Here is a 22,971-nt window from a genome sequence, read left to right as displayed (position 1 = left end):
AGAGAGGAGAGAGTGTGTCAGTCGTCCAAGAGAGGAGCATCAGCTGGAAAGTAGGAGAAGGAGCCCTAGGACTCCTGACATTAGACTGAACTAACATAAAGAACAGCCCTAGGAGGGAGGTCTCCAGCTAAGGGGGAGAGTGGATGCTGAAAGAGCCTGGTGTTATAATAGACACAGTGCAGAAACTATAGGCAATGACATGTGGAGAACTTAGAATAAAATTAGTAAGGCAACTTTTAGTTTCAGGAGGGAAAAGGGGGAATTTTATTTTAAAAATAGGAAACAGTATTACATGTCACCAAAGTAGTGGTGGTACCCAGTAGGAACAAGGTAGCCACAGAGCAGCCATTCATGTAAAGATACAGCTGCACTGAGAAGTGGACATAGGGGAGCAAAGAGCTCACTGGCCACAAGAAAGGACTCAACATCTAAGCTTACAGAACAACACACATCATCAGTGTCATAAGATGCAAGATCAGCACAGGGACACATACATACACACACCTTAACACACAGAGACAAACACATACACACATACATTAGACACAGACACACAGACACATATCTCAGTTTTCACTGTTTCATACTGAGGTACAATCTTACCAGGCCGGCCTCATGATCTTCCTGCCTCAGTCTCCAGAATGCTAGGACTGCAGGCATGAGGCTTCATTCGGAACCATATAATAGACATATATATTATTTATATTTTATGCAACAATGATCTATGGAAGTTGATTTTTTTTAAATACATCAATTAAGAAAATGAAATAGGTGTATACTTATTTAAGTGAGTACAAGACTTGTTACCTAAACTTAAACACGAGTGAAAGAAATCAAAGATACTGGAAACAAATGGACAGATATACTATGAGGTCAGTCATATATGAAAAATCCCAACTCCTCCTTAATGGGCCAGTTAATTTTTCTGCTGTTCCTATCACAATCCCTAGGGCTTACTCTAAAACCTGAAAAGGAAAGGCTCTCAAGCAGCTCTCACCAGCTTTAAGAGGGTAGAACAGAGGAATAAGGCATACTGCTTAGGAAACGTGAGCTGCACATGGATGTGGTGCAGGTGCACATGTGAAGATCAGGTCAACTGCAAGTGTTCCTCAGAAGCCGCCCACCTTGCTGCTGTTTTCCTGAGACAGGATCTCTCACCAGACCTGGGGCTTACCCACCAGGCTCCACTGGTTAGCCAGAAGCTCCATAGATCTACCAGGGATGGAATCATACGTGTATGCCACCATGCCTGGTCTTTTACAGTTGCTGGAATCAAGTGCAGGTCCTAAGGCTTGAACAGCAAATATTTTACTGACCGGCTACCACCTCAGCCCCCAGATAAGAGTGACTTTTAAGTGACAGGGGCAGAGGCAAGAACACAGAATTCAGCAGAAACAAAGAGAAGTCCCAGAATAGACTCATTCATGCCTAAACGATTTTGAGTCAGCGGCAGAAGTTTCTTGCAAACACTGCCCTGCAGCACCCCCCACCCACAAGCAGAGAGCTGAACCTCTGATAGAATGCCAGGGAAGTCTTCTCCAGGGAAATGACTGGGCTCACTGTCCCAGAGGAGACGAGAAAGGGAGGGGAGGCAGCACTTCAAATCTTCCCATCCCTGCCCAGGCACAAGGACATAACTTCCCCGACTTCCTGAGTCTGACTGCCAGCTCTTTCCCTCCTTCTCTAGGGGTAGCTGGCACACCTGCCAGGAACTGTGCGCCTCCCTTGGTGCAGCTCAGAAGTGGAGGGATGCTGGTCCCCAAGGCCAGCTTGTGAGATGCACTTTGGAGTGCCACGTGCTCTCAGCTGTGGTCTGCTGAACGACTGGCCTTTGCCCCATCCTCAGAGTACCCCTCTCTTCTCACTGAGACCACATGCAGAAGCCATCTGCACTGCATGGAAACCTTAGTGTTAGACTCAGCATCCTGGAGATCACGGGTTGGATTAAATTCTTCTAAAAACCACCAGCCAGGCTGAAGAAAGTGACAGCTCCAAACACCGCCCCTCATAGAGACTCTAAATTCCAGTCACCTGACCTGGCTGACAGCTCATTCCAGCACAGCCACAGAGCACCTGAGGAAGCCATCCCAGTGAAAGACAACCAAGACAAATGACATCCCTTGAAGAAACACATTTGGAACTGGAGAGATGGCACTTGCCACCAAGGCCTGAGGACTCGAGTTCCATCCCTAGAGTCTACATATTAGAAGGAAAGAACTGACAGCTTCAAGTATGCATACACACACACACCACTAAAAATATAATAAAATGATAATAAAAGAACTATGTGGAGGGGCAGGGGAGAGCGCTGAGTGGTTAAGAGCACTAACTGCTCTTCCAGAGGACCCAGGTTCAATTCCCAGCACTCACATGGCAGCTCACAACTGTCTGTAACTCCAGTTCCAGGGCCGACACCCATGGCCAACACTAATGCATAAAAAATAAAATTAAATGAAATAAAATAAACTACATGGAGACAGGAAGCACTTATGTACTACAATTAAAACCTCTGGGGATGTAAAAGCCTGCAGCTACAAACTAAGACCAGAATCATATTTTTAAAATTAAGTTAGAAAACAGAGAAGAACTCCTGGAAATTACAAACATAATAGATTTTTTTTTCATTCCAAAGATTTAGAAGAGAACATTAAGAAAATCTCCTTGGCAGTACAGCAACTGAGAGGAGACAATGAATGTTCTGGAACTCCGTGAGAGAACAGAGGAAATGGAAAGGGGAAACTGTCAAAAGATATTTCAACAAAAGTTTCAGGACACACCCAGGAAACAGCCCCGCACCAACTCACTCTAGGAGAATGAAGACAATCAGGGAAAGACAGCCCGCCACACAGCAGGGAGGGAAATGGCACCCACAGAACAGAAGCCAGAGCAACTCTGAGTTTGCTAAACAGCAGTAATGGAGCCAGCAAAGTTCTTAAGAAAAATTAATTCCTATCTATAATCCGCTATGAGTCAAACTATCAGTCAAGAGGAAAGGCAGAACAAAGGCATTTGACATCAGCAAGACTTCAAAAGGGTTCACCTCCCACATATCCATTCCTCAGGCAACTGGTGACGAGTCACATGGGATGACAGGTAAACTGAGGAAGAGCATGCTGACTCAGGAATGTGACCCAACACTGCAGGCATGGGCAGGCTCCGGCTGACACCAGCAGCCTGGGACACGGTGGCAACTGGAGCAGGTCACTGGGGGCTTGTGGATCTGCGCTCAAGCCTGAGTCCACTCTAGGAAGCCACTGCCCCAAGCTTTCTCTGGTGAAGGTGGGCCACTTAGCATGTGGACCACTGAGGTGCTCTGTCAGGCTCATGTTGCCATAGCATAGACATGGTTACATTTTATTTGGGTCAGGAATTCTCTTCCTTTCTTAGTGCAATAAGCAGCATTTTTCTCTATCCAGGTTCTTAGACGTTTGGAATTCCCGCTGTTCACCTCGATCCCGATCTTTCTGTTATGCACCACGTGCACACGTGTCACTGAGAGAAAAAGCTCCCAATGTCAGAGGAGGGTTGTGTAGCAGAGCCCATGGGGCCAGTCAACAGCTAGGGGGCCCTCCAGGATCCTGTCTTGTTTCACACAGGAGCCATCCATCCCATCTGACCTCTCAGAGGGGTGTGGTCTTTATTATGTAGCTGTGGTTATCCTGGAACTACTAATGCAGACCAGGTTAGCACTGAACTCAGATCTGCCTGCCTATGCCTCCTAAATGCTTGGACTAAATGCATGCATCACCATATCACCATGCCTGGAAAAAAACACACACCAAAAAACCTCACATTCTTGTTTTCATCCAGAGTACTTTCAAAATAAAAAGAGTTTGTTTGTAAGCATGGCTCCATGGGGGCTCAAACCCAGATCTTCTGCATGTAAAGCAGCCGTATGGGATAACTTCTATACTCTGCAACCTTCACTGGCCTGACTTTCGAAGCTAGTTCTACTTTATTCATGTTTCACACACATTCTCACTGTGCTGGTTTTCACTACATTCATCTGGGTGAATGAAGTAGATCCTTCTGTCTTTTCTCCCAGCGTCTGGTACAATGCAAAAGTCAGCAGAGCCCTGCAGCACTGGCAGTCCTGCAGACAGGAGCCTCAGCCCCCAGGCAAAGGCTGTGAAAGGGAATGGGATGGAAATATGAGGACCCCAGCACACATGGAGGGGGGTGGGGACATGAAATGCACACAGGGACTTCTCTAGAACCACCTCCATTGCGGCTGTCAGAAGTGGACTCAGTAGCAGGACAATAGCGCTAACTTTAGGAGTGAGTGCAGAGACGTAAGAACTCAGAGCAAACCTGTCTGCTTCAAAAGCAGTGTGGCACAACCCCAGAACCTTCTGTGTGGAGGAAAATGCTATCACTTCTAGCTGGGTTTTTAATTTGCCTATTTTTGAGGCAGAAAACATGACAGTGGAGAAATGGGGGCAGCTTAAGGGAGGACTGTAGACACTGAGCTGAGTCAAGGAGCAGGAAGCATCCTGGCTTCTCCCTAAATCTTCATTTCCAGGGTCGCAGTGATTAAGAAATGTAAACCCAACACACCCCAGTATGGTTAATTTCTCTTGACAGTTTGTAGCACAAATTGTGAAAATCTGTGAAACTGAGTGTCTCTGAGACGGGAGAACTAAAGCGAGGTTACACATTGAAGGAAGGACTCAACACAGAAACTAAAATCTGATAAAGCGAGGTGCCAGGGTGGGGCTGCTCGCCCGCCTTCTGATTCTAACGGGCAACAATGGCTGTCAATTAGGCAATGAGTGCTCTGTGCCTATGGGCTGGCTCCACTACAGTTTTCCTTTTTTTTTTTTTTTCAGTGTCTGCCAGAATGTTTCACAAAGCGAACCCAGCAAGACTACACTCCTACCAGAAGGTGCCTCAGATGGTTTTGTTAATAATTTTGATCAGCTGAAAGGAGGAAAAAAAAACATTTCAATTATTCACTTTTCAGAAACTGTCAATTTCAATTTGGAGGGTTCAGTGTGTCTTTCCTTCTCCCTCCATCACCACCAACCAAACAATCCAAACCTGAAAAGCAGCCTCAGGCAGAAGAAAAGGGACCAGGCAGGGTATGCCCACACGCTAAACATCTTGCTGACCACCTTCTCCCCTGGGGAGGGGGAGTCCAGCACACACATAACTTTGTTGGAAGGGAGCACATTCCTTTAGGCTGCAACTGCTACTGTGAAGATACAAGCATGAGCCACCATACACTGGCTTCAGTTTTAATAGCCTTTTAACCAACTTTGTTAATGGACTGAATGCAATTTAGATATGGAACTTGGCTAAAACACAGCTTCAATTGGCTATTAAAATTTAAGAGCCAACTAAGATAGCTAATTACAAAATAAAAAAAAAAAAGCCCCAGTGATGATGCTAAGCAGAATTAGGAACAGCAAATGACAGTCTGTCTAGTCTTATTCCCATAGGGAAAGAGACTCTTAACTGAGAAGTCAACCAGACACTGCGCAGCAAACCTAATTGCATTCCTGGTATTACGGCATACAAATCTGGCAGCTTGCTGCTACCAGACAGGGAGGAAGGCCTGTGGAACTCAGTCTGAAGGCAGCTGACCTCTTTCCACACGGGTTCCAGCCTGTTTCAGGAACACTTCCTCTTGTGGAGCAAATGCTGTGACTGAGGAACAATCCTGCACAACTCCAGTGGATGAAGGAGTAAGGCCAGAATAAGAGACCCTCCAAAAAGCACAGTGCAAAGGAAAGAGCTCCTTCTCCCCCACAGACTCCATCTCCCTCTAATATCTAGGTCTAAATAAAGGCAACAATAAATACAGGACTGCTCAGAAGCTGAGCCGAGGGGATGCCATGCTCCTGTGCTTCATTAAGGATCCCCTCGTTATGGCATCAGCCGAGTGCCGCCCAGCTCTCCTGTGAAGATTTATCGCGTGTGTGGTGGCCACTTTGAATGGAGGTACTGGAGTCTTTAACATTCCCTAGTCAAGTGTCTCCCTGCTGTGCCTGTAAATGTCAGTCCAGTTTTTTCACGGCTGTGCGCACAGATTAGAAACAGCAGGAGAGCCGGGTAGTATGACTACAGTGCCAGGAAGGACACTTGTCTTGTGGCACAGCTCAAGTGATTCTTGGGATGCAGGACCCTGCTGTTTTCTAATATTTACACACAACTGGAGTCATCAAGAGCAGTAAATGCAGCCCAAAGATGGCTCGCTTCTTTTGTGCTCAGAACTTTACATTCAAATAGGGCTATCAACAATAACACCAAAAAAGACACCAGTCTTAAAGTTTCCTATTTCCCCTCGATTCTGCTACACTAAGACAACTGGGCATTACTGCAGCTGCTCACTTAGCCTGGCCCCTCCAACACTCTGGGCATCACCAGTTCCCTGGGAAGAGCGGGTGTTAGGATTCTTGATCTTAAACTGTGTTTCTGCAGAATGTAGTTTCTCTGACCTCTACAGGAACAGGGCCCCAGACACAATTTTGATGTAATTTCAGCCACCTGATTTTTTTTTTAACACTTTGCATGGCATATTGAAAGCACACCTTGTAGGTTGCAGCACCTGGATACATGAGCTTTCAAATCCGTGGATTGGGAACTTAGGAGTGGGGAACAGGGGTTCTGAACCAAAACTATGCACATCTTAAAAAATACTTGAATGACTCTTCAAATTATGGAGTATGGAAATTATATTTTCATAAGCTTTTAACTATCTGCTAAGGATTTCTGCACTCACAATGTGCGTGTGTTGAGAGGCAAACAGGAGCTAGACGATACACCCTGGAACTACAATATCAACCAGCCTAGGATATGCACCTCTCCAGCTGAATGGAATCCATCCTGTTAGTCACTGAATGAAGACAGAATGTCAGGGTGCTTTTACACTCTTGGTTGGGTGTAAAACAACCCATCAAGGATGTATGCATATATGTATGTGTATATATAAAGCTTTATTGTTGGTATGCATGTGTGTGAGAGCACATTTGTGTGTGAGTGGCTTCTGTGCACATGTGTGTGCAAGTCAAAGGGCAACTTTAAAGTTAAGCTCTCGCTTTCTACCATGAGTTCTGGTACAAACTCAGGTTTTCAGGCATCCATGGCCAAGTGCCTTTAACCTGCCTAGTCATCTTGTTTGCCCAGCCTTGGGAACACCAAAGATATATCTCCTGCATGTAAACTCCTCTCAGGCAGCTTGCTACCTTGCAAACAGTCCTCGGGCATGTAGTGGAGGCAACAGACAGCTCTCTCGGGCTGCTGTGCACCGGTGCTAGAATGCCACTCCTCTCTTTCCAGGCACTCTGACAGAACCTCTGTACACTACCCAGCCGGAACATGCCCAGCCAACAGACCACCCCAGGACCTTTCAGTCCTCATTAGCTGTGCTCGCGTGCTCTGATGCTGTAAGGGCTACAGCACACTGGCCCCGGGTGGGGAAGGTATGAGGACACACACAGCACCACTCTCAGAGCTGAGAATTATGTCACCCCAAATTTTGTACCAATTTCCACCAAGTTCAGAAGGTTAAAGTGAGTAATTTTCTCAATTTTGTAAGATATTATATGTATAAATGCTTTGCCTATATGTATGTCTGTGCACTATACATGTGTCAGGTACCCAAGGAGAGAAGAAGAGGGCATTGGATCCCCTGGAACTGGAGTTAAAGAACAAGACCCAAAAAGAAGCAAATGCTGTAAAAGGTTTTCATGTACGCATCTGGCAGTGCTTATCAGTGGCTGCACACAGGTATACCCTTGACTATCTGTGAGGTTGACAGATGAAGTGCTGCCACCCCCACTTACTAAGGCTGCACTCCACATGGACACAGGCACAGCTCTAGGGCGTCCTTACTGAGGCCGTAGCAGTTTGTAGCTTTTGAGCATTCCTAAATTTGTAGTGCAGCTTGGGAGGCAGTAGCATTTCTGCATTGAGCAAATTCAGCTGTTAGCAATTGCAGAAAATAACCACAGAAAATTTCTCCCTCTGTGCGTGCATGTGTGTGTTGCACAATGATGCATCAACTTTTAAAAACTAAAAACCATTATCTGACCTACTGCTACAAGTAAGTACATAAGCATGAAATAGACTAGGAATGGCATTGTCAAAGGTAGGAATTGGAAGTTTAAAACTTAATTATTTGGGGGACAGGGGTGTGCCAGATATGTGTGTGTGGAGGTCAAAATATAACTTTGTGGAGTCAGTTATATCCATGGTTCCTGGCGATTGAGCTCAGGTCACCAGGCCTTTACCTTCTGAGCCGTCTCACTGGCCCAAGAGTTTGACTTCTGTAGTGGTGACAGAATAAGCTAAATGTTTCCCACTTTCATTTCTGTTAATATAACCTGGACAATGACTAAGAATCAGCACTGGTGACACAAGAACCTACCAGGGAACAGACCTGGGATGAGAACTGGAGAGAAATGAAGCAGAGGGAGGGGCTACTGAACGGACGTCCCCAAAGTATCAGTCAGTCTCACCTAATGACACACATGCACCACAACAATCCTACATCAACTGCAAACTCAGAAACTTTACAACAGAAGTCATAGTAAATATTTCTGACTTCTGGTTAGAGGATATTTTAAAACACTGGCAGAAATTACAATAGAAAACAACAGACCAAAGCCATAAAATCAGATCCTTATGAAAACTGGAGAGACAAACAAAAAGACATAGCAAATGGCTCTGGTCGTTATTCTATAAGCAACAGACACAACTCACGGGAGAGAAGACAGAAAGCTAATTTACAAATAAAGAACTGTTTAGCTAGCAACAACAATGAATTGCTCTGAGCAAAGAAACAATCACAGCTTGGCTGAAGCTAGAGCAAACCCAGAAGTTGGTGGCTTCTACAACGGGCACCAGGTCCAAGGCCAAAGTGCAGACACTATTCCTGGTGGAACCATACACAGGAAAGAGACCACATCTTCTGCTTTCTCTTACAGGGAACAGTACTGATGTCACTCAGCAGGTCCCACCCTGGGTACCCCATTATTTCCCAAAACCCCCTTCTACTACTCACACCTAAGATTAGACCTCAGCTTATGGTAGGGGACAGGTGTGGCTCAGGTAGAAGGCAGATGGAACACCAAGATTCGCCCACAGAATTAGATGCCATCAAGATGGAGACCAGGCAAAGGAGGGTAATGTGCTAACAGACTTTGATAAAAAATGAGAGCACACACCAGTTCAGCAGCTTTCCTAGACCTTAACCTAGTGTTCACTTCTTTAAAGCTAGGGAACCGGTCACAGATGTTGACAATGAATTCTGCCCAATTTTGTTCAAGAATATTGTTTATAATGTGAAACACTGACAAGAATTTAAAGTTTAATATTAAAGTTATAAAAAGATGAGATCAAAAATCCAGAAGACACACTATAGTTATGTCCATGAAATAACTACAACATTAAAAACATTGTAGGACTTAAAAAGGAGACCATGGAGTGGTATAAGGTTTTTAAAATAAAGTATAAAAAGTCAAAATTAAGTGTGACTGTGAACAGTGAGTACCTGAATGTGGTGGTGAAGACATTTTTCTGTATATTTTAAATCTTCTACAATGGGTCTGCATTATTAAAACCCTCCAATCACTGTAATACACAACATTAAAAAAAATACAGTACTCAACAGCACGTATCCAGATACACAAAGACAAACCTTGCACCCCACACTGAAGCAGTGCTGGGCAACCCAGGTCAGGATGGGCACAGCTAATTCAGCAATTCAAGGAAATGAGCTTGTGTTTACGGTTCTAATAACAGTTCTGTCTTAAGAAATCACCATTGAAGAACACAGAAGTTGTTTTTCTTAGGGCTCAACAAGTTACCACCACTGAATCCTTCTGTGCTCGACAGAAGAGCCTGTCACAGAGGATGATCCTCAGGGCCAGGAAACACCACATCACCGAGAACAGAATGAAGTGAAACCAAGCAGCACAGAACTAAGTGCACAGGTTAGAGTGTGAACACTGCACTACGAGAGAAGAACAGAGACTGCAAACCTACCCTCTCAAGAACTGGCAAGAAGATAAAAACTCCAGGACAGCAATTGTAGGTGCTGACTTGGCTAGACCTGCGAAACACCGTACTCCATAGGGAGTGCAGGCAGAAGAACAAGGGAATTGGTGGTAATCAATCGGGCTACTTCTGGCTAGTAGTTCTTTGCTAATTTACGTAGCCCTGCCAATATAGTAACATTTGAGGAAATGTCAGCACTTGTTTAAAACAATATGTGAGGAAATATTTGTTTTCTTAATATTTAACCAACAGGTTGTGCTGTTTTGTATTTTAAAAAATAAAAAAGGCTACGGCACACAGACAAAAACACATCACACACATTTTATCCTATTTTAGGCATCAATGTGTTTAAGACAGAACTTGGGAGTCGATTTAGGTATTACAAATAGACTTAGGACCAACACACTGCTCAGTATTATAATCCTACATTCTAAGGAAAGCAGCAGCCTCTGTCCCAAATGAGTTCCTTTCCCCTAGTCCTGCAGCTGTATATAACTCTGGAGTACTGACTTACCAGCCTGTGGGAGCTGCAGCTCAGCTTTGCACTTCTGAAAGCACCTTGTCCCAGTGATGAGCATGTCGTGTGACAACTCAACAGTTCATAGAGCCAAAGTCACAGCTCTGTCCTGCTGTCTATCCACACAACAGTTTACTCAGTCCTGTCTACAAAGCAATTCAGTCTTTATGCACCGAGATGACTTTAGGATTGTCTTAGGTTGTGCCAGTTATATTGAGCATACACGATGGCTGCCCATAGTACCAAACACACTACACATAGTATAGGCAGGCAAATTATGCACCCATTACAACATTATGTCTAATTCTGATTACTCTAACTAATTTTTGAGGAATGTCTCTTGAAATTGTTCAGAAACATGCTACATTTTCTGAGCTTTATTCCTCAAACAACTTGGAAAACTATCTTAAGTTTTCTAATCATGAAAATTTTCCATCTAGCATGAGTGTACACATCTATAATCCCTGCAGTTAATGTGGGGTATACAGCTGTAACCACTCTAGCTAGTGTGAGACGCATAGCTGTAATCCCTGCAGCTAGTAGGGGGTATACACCTATAACCCCTGAAGCCAGTATGGGGTACACAGCTGTAACCACTCCAGCTAGTGCGAGGTGCACAGCTGTAATCCCTGAAGCTAGTAGAGGTTACACACCTATAATCCCTGCAGCTAGTGTGTGGTGCATGACTGTATTCTCTGCAACTATTGTAGGGCAGACGCACACCAGTAATCCTAGCCTTTGGGAAGTAGAGGCAGGCAGGTCAGGAGTTTGAGGACAAATGAGCTATGTAAATCAGACTCAAAACACCAGAAAAACAACTTAAAAAACAAAAAACTCTACAGAACTTAAATTTGTTTTATAAATTAACATTTTTACAAAACTGAAACTTGCAAAAATAAAAAAACAACATCTAAATGGGGGATGTCTTAGTTAGGGTTTCTATTGCTGTGAAAAGACACCATGACCACAGCAATTCTTGTCAAGGAAAACACTTAATTAGGGTTGGCTTACAGTTTCAGAGGTTTAGTCCATTATCTTCATGGCAGCGTTCAGGCAGACAATGTGCTGGAAAAGGAGCTGAGAGTTCTACATCTTGAGCCGCAGACAGCAGCCCACACTGGGCATAGCTTGAGCATCAGAGACCTCAAAGCCCATTTCCACAGTGACATACTTCATCTAACAAGGTCACACCTCCTAATAGTGCATTCAAACACAGGGGTCTATAGGAGCCATTCCTACTGAGACCACCACAGGAAGGTTCTGAACACCCTGCACACAGGACTTTCTTGGAAGGCACCAGGTACTTAATATCTTTGGTCTTGTACCACCGGGTGATCACTGTCTACTGTCCTCCTATTGTTTACCTTCCATGTTAGTCTTACATAATCTGACTTTCAAACGTGCATGTTATCTCACAGATACACTGGATTTACTGAACTCCTCCTTTGTGCATACAGCAGGCATTCAATTCATGCTTGTGTAAAAGAACAGAATCCACGTAGACCAAACTTTATTGTCGTAACAAATTGTATAGTTACACCAAGCAAAAGAGACCTTTAAGTTCTGTACCTCCCTTAAAGCAAGGAGCCTACCTACTCTGGAGAGTGCACAGCAGCCAGGGTCGGCACACACTCTCAGGGCCCCAAACCACACAGGTTGTAATGACTAAAGATTCAGGGATTTTATAAACTATCCTTCAATAAAGTACACAAAATATTCATTTTAATAAAGTTTGTTTTTAAAAAAAATAGCCATTTAATTATTACTATGACCCCACAAGACTCACATGAAAATAACACATAAAGTAGAAAAGGAGAAAAGCCAAATGAGTATGCAGAAAAGTTGATTCCTGGCAGCTCGCTTACTTCTGGGCTTTCTTTCTGGTTCTTGAACCTTGAAGAGGAATCAGAAAAAGTCACATCAGTAATCATTACTTCACAAAAGGGAGGGTCAGAAACCCAAATCTCTTCATATCTGCCTGACTGATGTCTGTGGAAATGAACTCCACACAGGGCCTGGCTGTGGCTGGAGAGTCTAGGAACTGTCAGTTTACTGTTCAGTCGCAGCCCACCAGGAAAAGCACATCCCAGCATTTCTACCCAAGATTTGTACTATAAAATTTAATACATTAAGTTCCAGTGCAACTTCCTGGGGATACACTGGGGTTACACACGGCACAACGACAAGAGGGCTGTCCTTTACAGCCTACTCCCCAAAGCTGAGCTAACAGGACAGTCCTCCCTGCTGCCCCTCACAGCCAATCCTGACCTAAGACCCTAGGAACAGCTCCTATCCACCTCACAAAGGGATTCTTCTCCCTGGCCTGACCAAACAGCCCGGCACTGACCTCAGGTTCTTCCCCAGCCTCAGGCTCTCTGGATCAGAATGACCCACAGTATTGGAATGAGGGCATCCTGGTAGTTGATAGTTAACCAACTTCTTTTTGAAAAAGAATTTTCTTTGAATCTGAGATAAAATTTCTAATCCCACACAAGTAATTATAGTTTCTAAAGGTATTCTGATCATGGGCGGTTTTAGTTACTTAGCTGGAAAATCAGTTTTAAAATTAAATTTTTTTCAGTCAGTTTCTGTTCAACTGTTCACTTCAGTCACACAAACTTTCGTGAGCACCATGCGCCACTCACACAGCCGGTACACCATGGCTGACTAACAATCTGGGGCTTTTCTTAACTATAATATACTGGTAGCTAGAGGGGCTTATAAAGCCCCGCCCCTCTATGTGTGCATACAGGCAAAAATAGTTGCTGGGGTGGTTGTGTAAGTAACGCCTCAACCAGGACTCTCTACCAACCCTAATGAAACTAAGAAACCAGGCAAGTAAACAGACAAAGAGGGAGTAAGTGGGAAGAGGAAAGGCATGTATGGGAGAGTGGCCAGAACAAACACATTCTACATTCTACAGAAACACAAGTACCACAACAAAACCATTATCATGTATAATTAACCTACACTAATAAAAATAAGCTAAAAAAGACCGACCCAAGAAGAAATCAAAACCTTTGATATTGCAAAATAAATTCCATGGTATATTTTGAGGTTTTCATTTCTAGAATGTTAAATTCAAATCTACAAAGAAAACGAGAACTGTTGTGACTGTGAGGCTGTCCTGACAGCCATCTCCAAATCAACACCAAGCAGCTCACTTCCGGTGAGCTTTGAGTCCAAAGGCACATGGCAGACAAGACGTAACTGCCACGCTGTACTTAACCAATGCTCTCTTACAAACATCCTAACTTGACAATTCACTCTTATGCTAAATATTACTGCTTGTCCCTGTGGTCTAGACTTAGCACTGCTTGCTGCAATTCAGAATGCTCCTAAGATTTAGAATGCAATTTAGATTCCTCTTGGAATCTATGTCTCTTTAAAATAAAACCACATTCACAACACAGTACTGCTGGCAACAGACCTAATCATAAAATCAACGTGTAAAATATGATAGTTGAAAAATAAAATATACAAGTTGGGGGAAACCCTTTCACCGTTTTATAAATAGGTGAACGTGGGGAGCATCCAGCAGGGTTTTCTTATAAATATCTGATCCCTGACTGGTATTTTCCCAGCCCTTAGTGCTTGACGACTAAGTAACCCCCAGAAGAGTGGTCTCCCATTGTCCGACAAGGAGAAGCACACAAGCCATAAGGATCATGGCCACATCAACTAATTTTTAGTACAATTCTGAAATATTGGCACAGTTTTAAAATACCAGAATATACATGGTTTTTAAGACTTATCATTTTGTAAGAGGGGGAAATTACTTGCAGCAAATAACCAAATTTTCTCAATTGGTAAAAATTATGCCTTGCATAAAAATAAAAGGATTAGAGGCCTCAGTTTGTTCTGGGCACCACCCGTCACCCTCTCTTTCTCTCACAGCCTGCACAATAACACAGAGAAAGCTTTCAGAGTGCGTGCCCACACAATAGACCCCCAACTATTCAAAATGAGTTTAGGTGTATCAAGAAAATTACACACGGTTTTAAAATGGTCTAAATAGATATTAAAGGAGAGTTGCTCCCATTTTGCGAGGCACAGCATTCTAAAAGATCACACGGTGAGAAAAGTCTCTCACCACATTGTAAACCAAAAACTGTGTTTGAAAATAAAATTGTTAATGAAGAAACTGACATTTCTAGAGCTGCCACTAAAGACAGCCATTCCTGAAACACATTTATGACACAAAATCCTAAAGCTCCAAACCGCAAAATTTATGGAATTTATCGTATTTCTCAAAATATTAAAAAACAGAAAAGCAGCAATGCACCCTCTCCATGAAGTGATTTAAATTGATGACTATAGATGTATACATTTACATGACCCTTGGCCTGTTTTTTTTTCCTTCCCTAGAATCAACATTTACCAACTACTCAGGCAATATTTCTCCCCTATGAATATTCTAATAGTAAAATAACTACCCTTGCACTTTGACGGCGGAGGGGGGGGCTGCAATGAAAAAACAAAACAATCATTTAAGCAAAATGTTGGGCATAGTGGTGTACCCCTTTAATCCCAATTTGGGGTGGGGGTGGGGGCACAGAGACAAGTGGATCTCTGAATTCAAGGCCAGCCATGGCTACTTAGAGAGCTACAGGCCTGCCAAACATACATAGCAAGACCATCTTAACAGGGTGTGTGTGCATGTGTGTGTTAACTAAGCAAAGTAATTCTGAGTTTGCATGAATACAGAAGAATCTGATTATTCTTAAGAAGTTAAGCAGCTGGGCATGGTGGCAGCCTCAATCAGGAGGCAGAAGCAGGTGGATCTCTGAGTTCTAGGCCAGCCTGGTCTAGGGCTGCAACAGAGAAATACTGTGTTCAAAAGCAAAACAAAAAAGTTTTTGAGCAATGGAGCAGTTCTAAATAAGGAGTACCATCTAAGCTCAGTGATACTTTCTCATAAGAACTGCCAGTTACAGTTACTACATTCCTTATTTATTTATTTATTTGTTTGTTTGTTTATTTATTTATTTAGGTTTTTTGAGACACGGTTTCTTTGTGTAACAGCCCTAGCTGTCCTGGAACAAGCTCCTGTAGACCAGGCTGGCCTCAAACTCACAGAGATCCACCTGCCTCTGCCCCCGACCCCCACCCCAGTGTTGGGATTAAAGACCACTACTGACTGGTGAACAGTTACTATATTCTTATATCAAAACTGCCAGCACTAAAGTGTTCATAGTTAAATGAAGAATTTTAAGTCACACACTCTCAAAGCGAAGACCCTCTATGTTTATCCAGCAGCATTCAGGTCGCCAATGACCCACAGGCTAAGAGTGCATGTCTGACTCAGGCACATCTGGGACCCGCCTGGACAGACTCCTGGTCTGGCCTACTACAACATGAGGCTTGCATCAACTGCAATGAAAAGGCTGCTTTAAAGCTTGAGGGTGTGTTCAAAGGTAAGAACAGAACGTCTTCATCAGTGCTACTTAGTTCGTTCCCACTCACTGTCAGAGCTGCTGCAGCTCGCCTCTGGCTGAGACATGCTTCCATGTATTGCACCTTGGGACTCCTCACTTCCTAGTAACAAAATGAACAAGACAGGGAAGGAGGCAGTAAAAAACAAACAGTAGCAAATGGGAGATGGCAGCATTAAAGGAAAGGAACTACTGCAGAGTTTTGGCCTCCAGAGTGAACTGACGCCCTCCTGACATCCCAGGGACTCTCTGGGTAAATGCAGATGAACCCGACCATGTTGGATCCATAATATATAAGGACTAAATACTAATAAAAATCAGGATAAAGGTGGCTCATTTTCAAAAGCTACTTTCCAGCATGTACCAAAGCCACTGTCAAAATACAGTGCTGGCCTAAGTCAGCAGGGCATTTATGATATCCTGACATTTTTGCCCAAAACATGGCTATTCATCAGAAATTAAGAAATGCCCCAGGACCAACAAATAAACAAAATGTTGAGAAAGAGGAAAGAAATCTTTAAGAAGCACTCAATCCAAAAAAGCACTGCATGGGGACACCAATACACAGACAAGTCGTCTTAGCTGGCCCGTGCAGATGCTGCCTTTGCTGACACCATTTCTAACTGTGGTTTTACAGGCATTGCCTTCAGTGCCAGCCTCTAAAACTAGAAGTAACTTCAAATCTTTGCTTTTGCATCAACTACCCTAAACAGTGAAGTTTCCAAACTTCCTAACTGGCTGGGATGTGCTGCTGCAGAGAAGTGGACTGTGGCACAAGCATGCCACGAGGTATATGACTCACTGTGAGGGAGTGGAAAGCTGTGGGCCTGACAGGCAATTCTGGTCTCTACCTCCTAAGTCCCAGTCACGCCTGCTGTGAAGAACAAGTGACATAATGTGTATACGAAAGACACTCCAATACACACTGTGCCAACACAAAACCTATCCACAGGATAGTTTATCATCAAATGGAAATTCTACGACTCACGTGGTTAGCCTGTCATGTGGGAGGAAGTACAACTTGGGGCTGTACAAGGAAGGACTAAGCAATGCTCCTCACTTACGAGTCTGTATGGCCTCTTCCACCTGTGTATCCGAGCACTCCATGTCTTCCACACTACGCACCGTGCTTTCTTCTACTTCTTTCTTCCGCTTCTTACACATGAAAGAAAGTTTAAAAGACAAGAGAGAGAGATGTAGTCTTCTGCCCACAAAAGCAAATATACATAAATTAGCATATCTCAGTGTAGGAGTCTCAAAACAAACAGAAGAACCTAACAGAAGGATCTGGAACACAGCCCTCCAGCAGTCAGCTGGGTGGAGAATCTTTTCTTCCACCACCTCTAACTTCCCATGCTTTAGTCTACCACTAAGTCACACTTGATCAAGAAGAAATTCTTTCAGGACATGAAATGTCTTCACAGGCCAGTGACACTCATACTTCTTCACAACATGGATGGAGGAAGATGCAGAGGCTGCGAGCCTGAGAACACACACACACACCTCACCTCACACCTAGGGTCTAAATTTGTTGGCAAATTCTGTCCATGAACCAGTGTTTCTTTAGAATGCTTCTTAGCAAATACTTGAGTGCCATAAACATTGCTGAGTGACATTCTAAGCAGCGAGTTCTCCTGGTGGCCTGGAAGTCGTTCAGATTCTCCACACTGGTCCTTCCATCGTCCATGTTCTTGGCTCGCATCTGGAGAACGGGCCTGTCTGTACTCCTTTGCCTTCCACTCTTCACAAACACTCTACAAGACTGAGCTGGGCCAATTCTGTGCTGAGTCATTTAATTAGTTAACATCTCTATAAGTGTATTTATAGAGGGATGTTGGCAATAAATATAAAACACATTTTTCATGTAGTCTTATCCTATGTGTGCCCAAAGTAAAATGTGCAGCAGTCCGAATTCTATTCAGAGATTCTCTAAGTTCCATGAAGTAATTCTGGATCAATTTAGATATGCATCTGACATGTCCCAGACTCCACAGCATGATGCAACAGGACGTCCTCACTTACACTGTCTAGCAATTAAGTTCAACTTCATCTCAGAGTGTTCCTTGCTGCAGGCCATTTTGTGTACACTGAAGAAGATAATATTCACTGGCAGCACAGCATTCTTTCCCTAATGGTAACCACAGGTTCTGCCCCAGATAACAAAGCCAACGTGCGCAAGCTACCATGATTCATATCCAGTGCTTAGAGCTGCTGTACGTGCATCACGACCAAGCCCACTGTTTTAAGGCACGTATAAGGTGGCTGTAGAGGAACACAGAGGAACCTAGCCTGTACCCAATGAATAACCCGATTAAACCTTAAGGAACTTTCAATGTCATTCACTTAGGAGATTTGTATAAGAAGGTACTGCTTCTTAAACATAGCCATGAGAACAGTTCTAACTTCACACAGCTGATGAGGGAAGGGGAGAATGCCTTACATCTTTCTTTTCCAAAGTGTTGCTTCATGATTACCATCTAAACCCTGCTGGGCTGAACAGATTGGCTCGATAATTACATACAATAACTGCAGTGGGCAGGTAACCCTCAGCTGGCACAGGCAGCTCCCCTGTGAGAGCCTCCATATGCAAGTGCACTGATGGAGTGCGTTAGGTACGTCTTTCCTGCCGGTTCACAGGCCTGATTAACGGCAGCCAAGACTCCAAGGTTAGTGTGTCAGCAGACTTGTGATGCATTAGGCAGGGATAAACACAGACACTTTTGTTCGTTCAGACCCAAATTAAGGAGGAATATTTCAGCTCTGTTCTGTGTTCCATATAGGCTAGAAAGCAGTTTCCAGATTTTAGAGGGTAGTTTTGAAGTGCTCATTATGAAGGGAGCTAGCCGGTATTTCTGACTGAAGAGCCCAGCACATTCAATCTGTTTTGAAGCTTATTTAATAAAAAATGAGCTTTCTTAATCTCCATACAGGTGAACTACAAGGAATGAAAATCAGACAGCATTCAGCTGAGGAAAGGAACACCTGTGCATCAAGGAAGGTGGTGGTCACATTCACCCACACCCCAGTCAGGAAGCTCCTACCCAACTTTTCTGACAGCACATGCTGTCTGGGGAGAAAGGGCCCATGATCTAAAGATCACCAGTTAGCAAAACAAATGAAGTCAGTCTAGCTTAACACTGTAAGGATGGCACATAATTCATAGGGCAACACACAAAAATCCCAAACAGGCTGCTGGGCTGTCTTCTGAGCATTTCTGCCAGTATCCTTACGCTTTGGGTGTGCGCGTGTGGGCTTCATCCGAAATGAAAAGCTTCCCAAGCGGCTGTGTCGATCTTTGATTCTCTGACAGTGCCCACAATGTCTCGCAGGTGCCTTTATTTGCATTTATAAATGAAACCAAAATACTGTATGACACACAGGGGCAACTTACAAAATACACATGGGATAGAGTGTGCTTTTAATTCAACATAGAAAAAGCTCTTTAAGAACTCAAGAACAATGGCAATGGGTTTTTGATCCTACTGCACATACTGGCTTTGGGGGAGCCTAGGCAGTTTGGATGCTCAACTTACTAAACCTGGATGGAGGTGGGCGGTCCTTGGACTTCCCACAGGTCAGGGAACCCTGATTGCTTTTCAAGCAGATGAGGGAGAGGGACTTGATCGGGGGAGGGGGAGGGAAATGGGAGGCGGTGGTGGGGAGGAGGCAGAAATCCTTAATAAATAAATAAATTTTAAAAAAAAGAAAAAAGAAAAAGCTCTTTAAAAAATAGGTTTATTTCAAAGGACATTAGTATATACCCTACACATTATATTTTTAAAGTGTTCAGATATGCTAGGTTAAAATTCAGTTAATTAGTTGCTTCTCACTTCCAATTTAGAAACAGGAAGACAAATCAGCTGACTGTACTGGACTGATAATTTACTAATAGTCTAAACACTGACTGGAGACCAAGAGAGCTGTTTCAACAAAAAGGACAACAAAAATCTTCAGCGGCAAAACCATAGACCGATTCTCTGCTCAAGTCAAGCTCTAGAAAATCATAAGCAAGAGCATGTGACGGCCTTTAGGAAATACCATCCAGACCCATGGCCATCTTCAAACAAGTAAGTGATGCTCTCAGAAAACATTAGAAAGTATTATTCACAGTTAGAAGAAGAAATTAAAAATGGAAAGTAGGCTAGGAAATAAACAAATGACTTTTTTGAGAAAGACGGATGATTTGAAGACTCATCCAATACTGTTAGAACACAGTAAAATGCTTGTTGTCTGAGGTGGAGCAAAGACTAAGACCGCTCCACGAGTAAGGGACACTGTAACATCTTTCTCCAGAGCACCAGCCTCTACCCAAGTGAAGACAGCATCTACTGTGTGGCTAGCACGGTGACTAGCTTCTTCTGAACGTTATTAAAACAAAATAAGATTAAAACCATCTGACATGATGCCACACGCCTTTAATCCCAGCACTCAAGGAGAGCAGATTTTTGTGAGTGGGGGCCAGACTGGTCTACATAATGAGTTCCAGGCCAGCCAGGGCTATACAGTGACACAGTCTCACCCCCAAAAAGGAGGGGACTAAAGTAGAAAAGTCCTGCAATTTTTATAAAAGCATTAAATACACACATGTTCAGTCTCCACACCTGGATGCCTTTTCATACACTGTGTATAAAAATCCTTTCCATGTTTCACAAACGGATGCTCCATATAACCCTACATACATGGAATTTCATTCTATGAAGTATTCATTCTTAAGCAGGCATAACATAACATGCCTTCATGGCCAACTCCCAATTTTCCAGTTATTTATCTAAATTTAGACATTTGTCTAAATTTAATTCTCTTACTAACAATTTTAATCTGCTCTGGGGATAGGAAGAAGAAATACAATTCAAGTAATTTTGCTAACTATTAACAAGTTTAGGGAGGAGAGTTTTAAAAAGGAAAATGTTTAAATTCACAGTGTTCGTTCCTACATGGAAGGGTTTACCATGAGCACCTGAAAGGGTACACCAGCAATCACCAGCAACCATTTAGCTGTGCAGCCACTACCGATGCAGTCATCTGTGCCGGGCATCACAGGATAGCATCCTCTTTACCACCCACTTGCCTATTATGCAGCATGTTTGTGTCCCCTCTGGCTCGCCTCTTGAAGACCCAGAGAAAAAGCTGTTTAGGAGCCCTCCTGATACTCATTTTATTAGAAAAACAGTTAATGAATAAGGTGAGCAGAAAACCTAGCCAGAGCCTACAGACACACTCCTTCCAGAGGTTCCTAGTAAAGTAGCAACTTATGCCGGGAAAGGTTCAGCTGCACATCTGAGGACAACATGTGCAACCTTTGGCAGCAAGGGCTCTCCTGGACTAACTCTGCCACAAGCAACCTTGCTAGTCACTTAAACTAAAGTGTTCTAGAGTCAATGAACTGAGCTCTAGAGACTGATGCCTGTATATTCTCTACCATGTTGGAATTAATGTGAAGTTTTGTCACTCATGCTTTCCTCGGAGGGCCCCATCACTTGTACCACTAATGTCAAAAACTTAAGATGTTTTAAGGACAATTCATGGGAAAAGGCAAAAATAGGCAGCTAGTTATGTCTTAATTATCTATATTTTATGACTAAAATCACTAGGAGATTTCCTAAGTGCCTTGAGCTTCTTTGAGGCAAACTACCCTACAGATGTTAGCAGAATGGCCCTAGGCACTCAGGGTGCCTTTTCTGAGCCCCCCTCCCCCACCAAACACAGACAATTTAGTAATTGCGGGGTTGGGTGGATGGATATGTGCATATGCAACCAAAGAACACGTGGAGGCCAGAGAACAACTCTATGGAGCTAATGCTCTCCTTCACAGTTCCATGGGTCTAGAGATCAAGCTCGGGTCATTGGACTTGGAAGGCCAGCAGAGCTGCCAGACCCCTCTTATAAGCTATACCACAAACACTCATGTGAAGGCTACATTGTCCATATGAAAGTAGGTGGAAGGTGGTTCTGAAGTAGCCAGTTGACAGTCCGAAGCTTGAAGGATTACTTACTCCCAGCAACAAGTCCTCTACAGACTCTCAAGTAAGAAGAAAACCCTCGGGCACCCACTGCAGATATGATACAAGGTCACATTATAGCTGTCTGTCTCCACGATGATCGGTAAAAAAGCAAATCCCACCTGGGCAGCATACTAGGGCTGACCCTGTTGTCACTGTCATGGGTGAGCCAGTCCTGAGGGCATGAGAGCAGAAGAGCTGACCTCCCCCACCCCATGTCACCAATCTCTCATCCTCTCACAGTGGCAGTAGACACTGCAGGAAAAACATTAGACAGGGAAATGGGCAACTGGGCTGAGGAACAAAATCTAAGAAAAGTTACAAAACCAAAAAAGAGACACTACTAAGCAAGCCCAAGCAGCACATAGAATTTCTATGTTCAGAATCATTAAAAATAGCAATCCCTATCCATAAAGAGACATAAAAGGCTATCACACTGGTAACACAGTTATGGATAGGAGAGAGACTACTGGACTTTACCCATCCCTGCTGATCTATTGGCCACCAACAAATTCTGGGAGAAGGGGAGTTACCGTCCTCAGCTGTGCACCAACGGGTGAGCCCACCAGGCTCCAACAAGGACCTCAAAACCTATGGTCACACAGACTGCCCTAGTTAAATTCAGTGGGTCACAAACAAATGACAGGGATGTGAGAGAGATTTGTCTGAAGGAAGAAGAAGATGGGATAGAAGGAGTTTGGACAGGGTGGGTGATAGGTGGGCATGCATATATATACATGTTACGGTGTTAAAGAATAAATTTAGTTAATGAAAAAGAAGAACACGACACAAAGAAAATCACCATTTCCCCTAAAATATGACTGAAAAGTAGAGCAAATGAGATGAGTGAGCTACAAGTCCAGAGAGCAGTTTCACAGAGAGAAGAAAATGTGCAAAAGTTCAATGTGAAAAAGGAAAGTAGATTCCAGCTCTCCCAGATACCAGCAAAGACGGGGGACTGGGAGGCGGCGGGGATGGGAGGGTTGCATGCTTACAAAGATGAATTCTCTCTCTCTCT

General features: G+C 43.6%; 1 protein-coding gene across 4 annotated transcripts in view; it reads right to left on the bottom strand.

The window, feature by feature from the left end:
• Nucleotides 1-11,999: 11,999 nt before the first annotated feature.
• Vrk1 (VRK serine/threonine kinase 1) overlaps nucleotides 12,000-22,971 on the bottom strand; it is a 93,666-nt gene continuing 82,694 nt past the window's right edge. For 3 of the 4 annotated variants that reach the window (XM_026782228.1, XM_005343527.3, XM_013351043.2), the window contains exons 12-13: nucleotides 17,019-17,109; nucleotides 12,000-12,412 (exon numbers count right to left, since the gene is read on the bottom strand). In XM_026782228.1, coding sequence (XP_026638029.1) covers nucleotides 12,381-12,412; nucleotides 17,019-17,109 — 123 coding nt within the window. In that variant the 3' untranslated portion in view covers nucleotides 12,000-12,380. The remainder of the gene's footprint in view (nucleotides 12,413-17,018; nucleotides 17,110-22,971) is intronic. The other variant, XM_026782229.1, reaches the window with a different exon arrangement.

This window comes from Microtus ochrogaster, chromosome 1 (assembly GCF_000317375.1).
Source record: "Microtus ochrogaster isolate Prairie Vole_2 chromosome 1, MicOch1.0, whole genome shotgun sequence".
NCBI classification, from domain to species: Eukaryota; Metazoa; Chordata; class Mammalia; order Rodentia; family Cricetidae; genus Microtus; species Microtus ochrogaster.
This window is presented reverse-complemented; position numbering and strand designations above follow the sequence as displayed.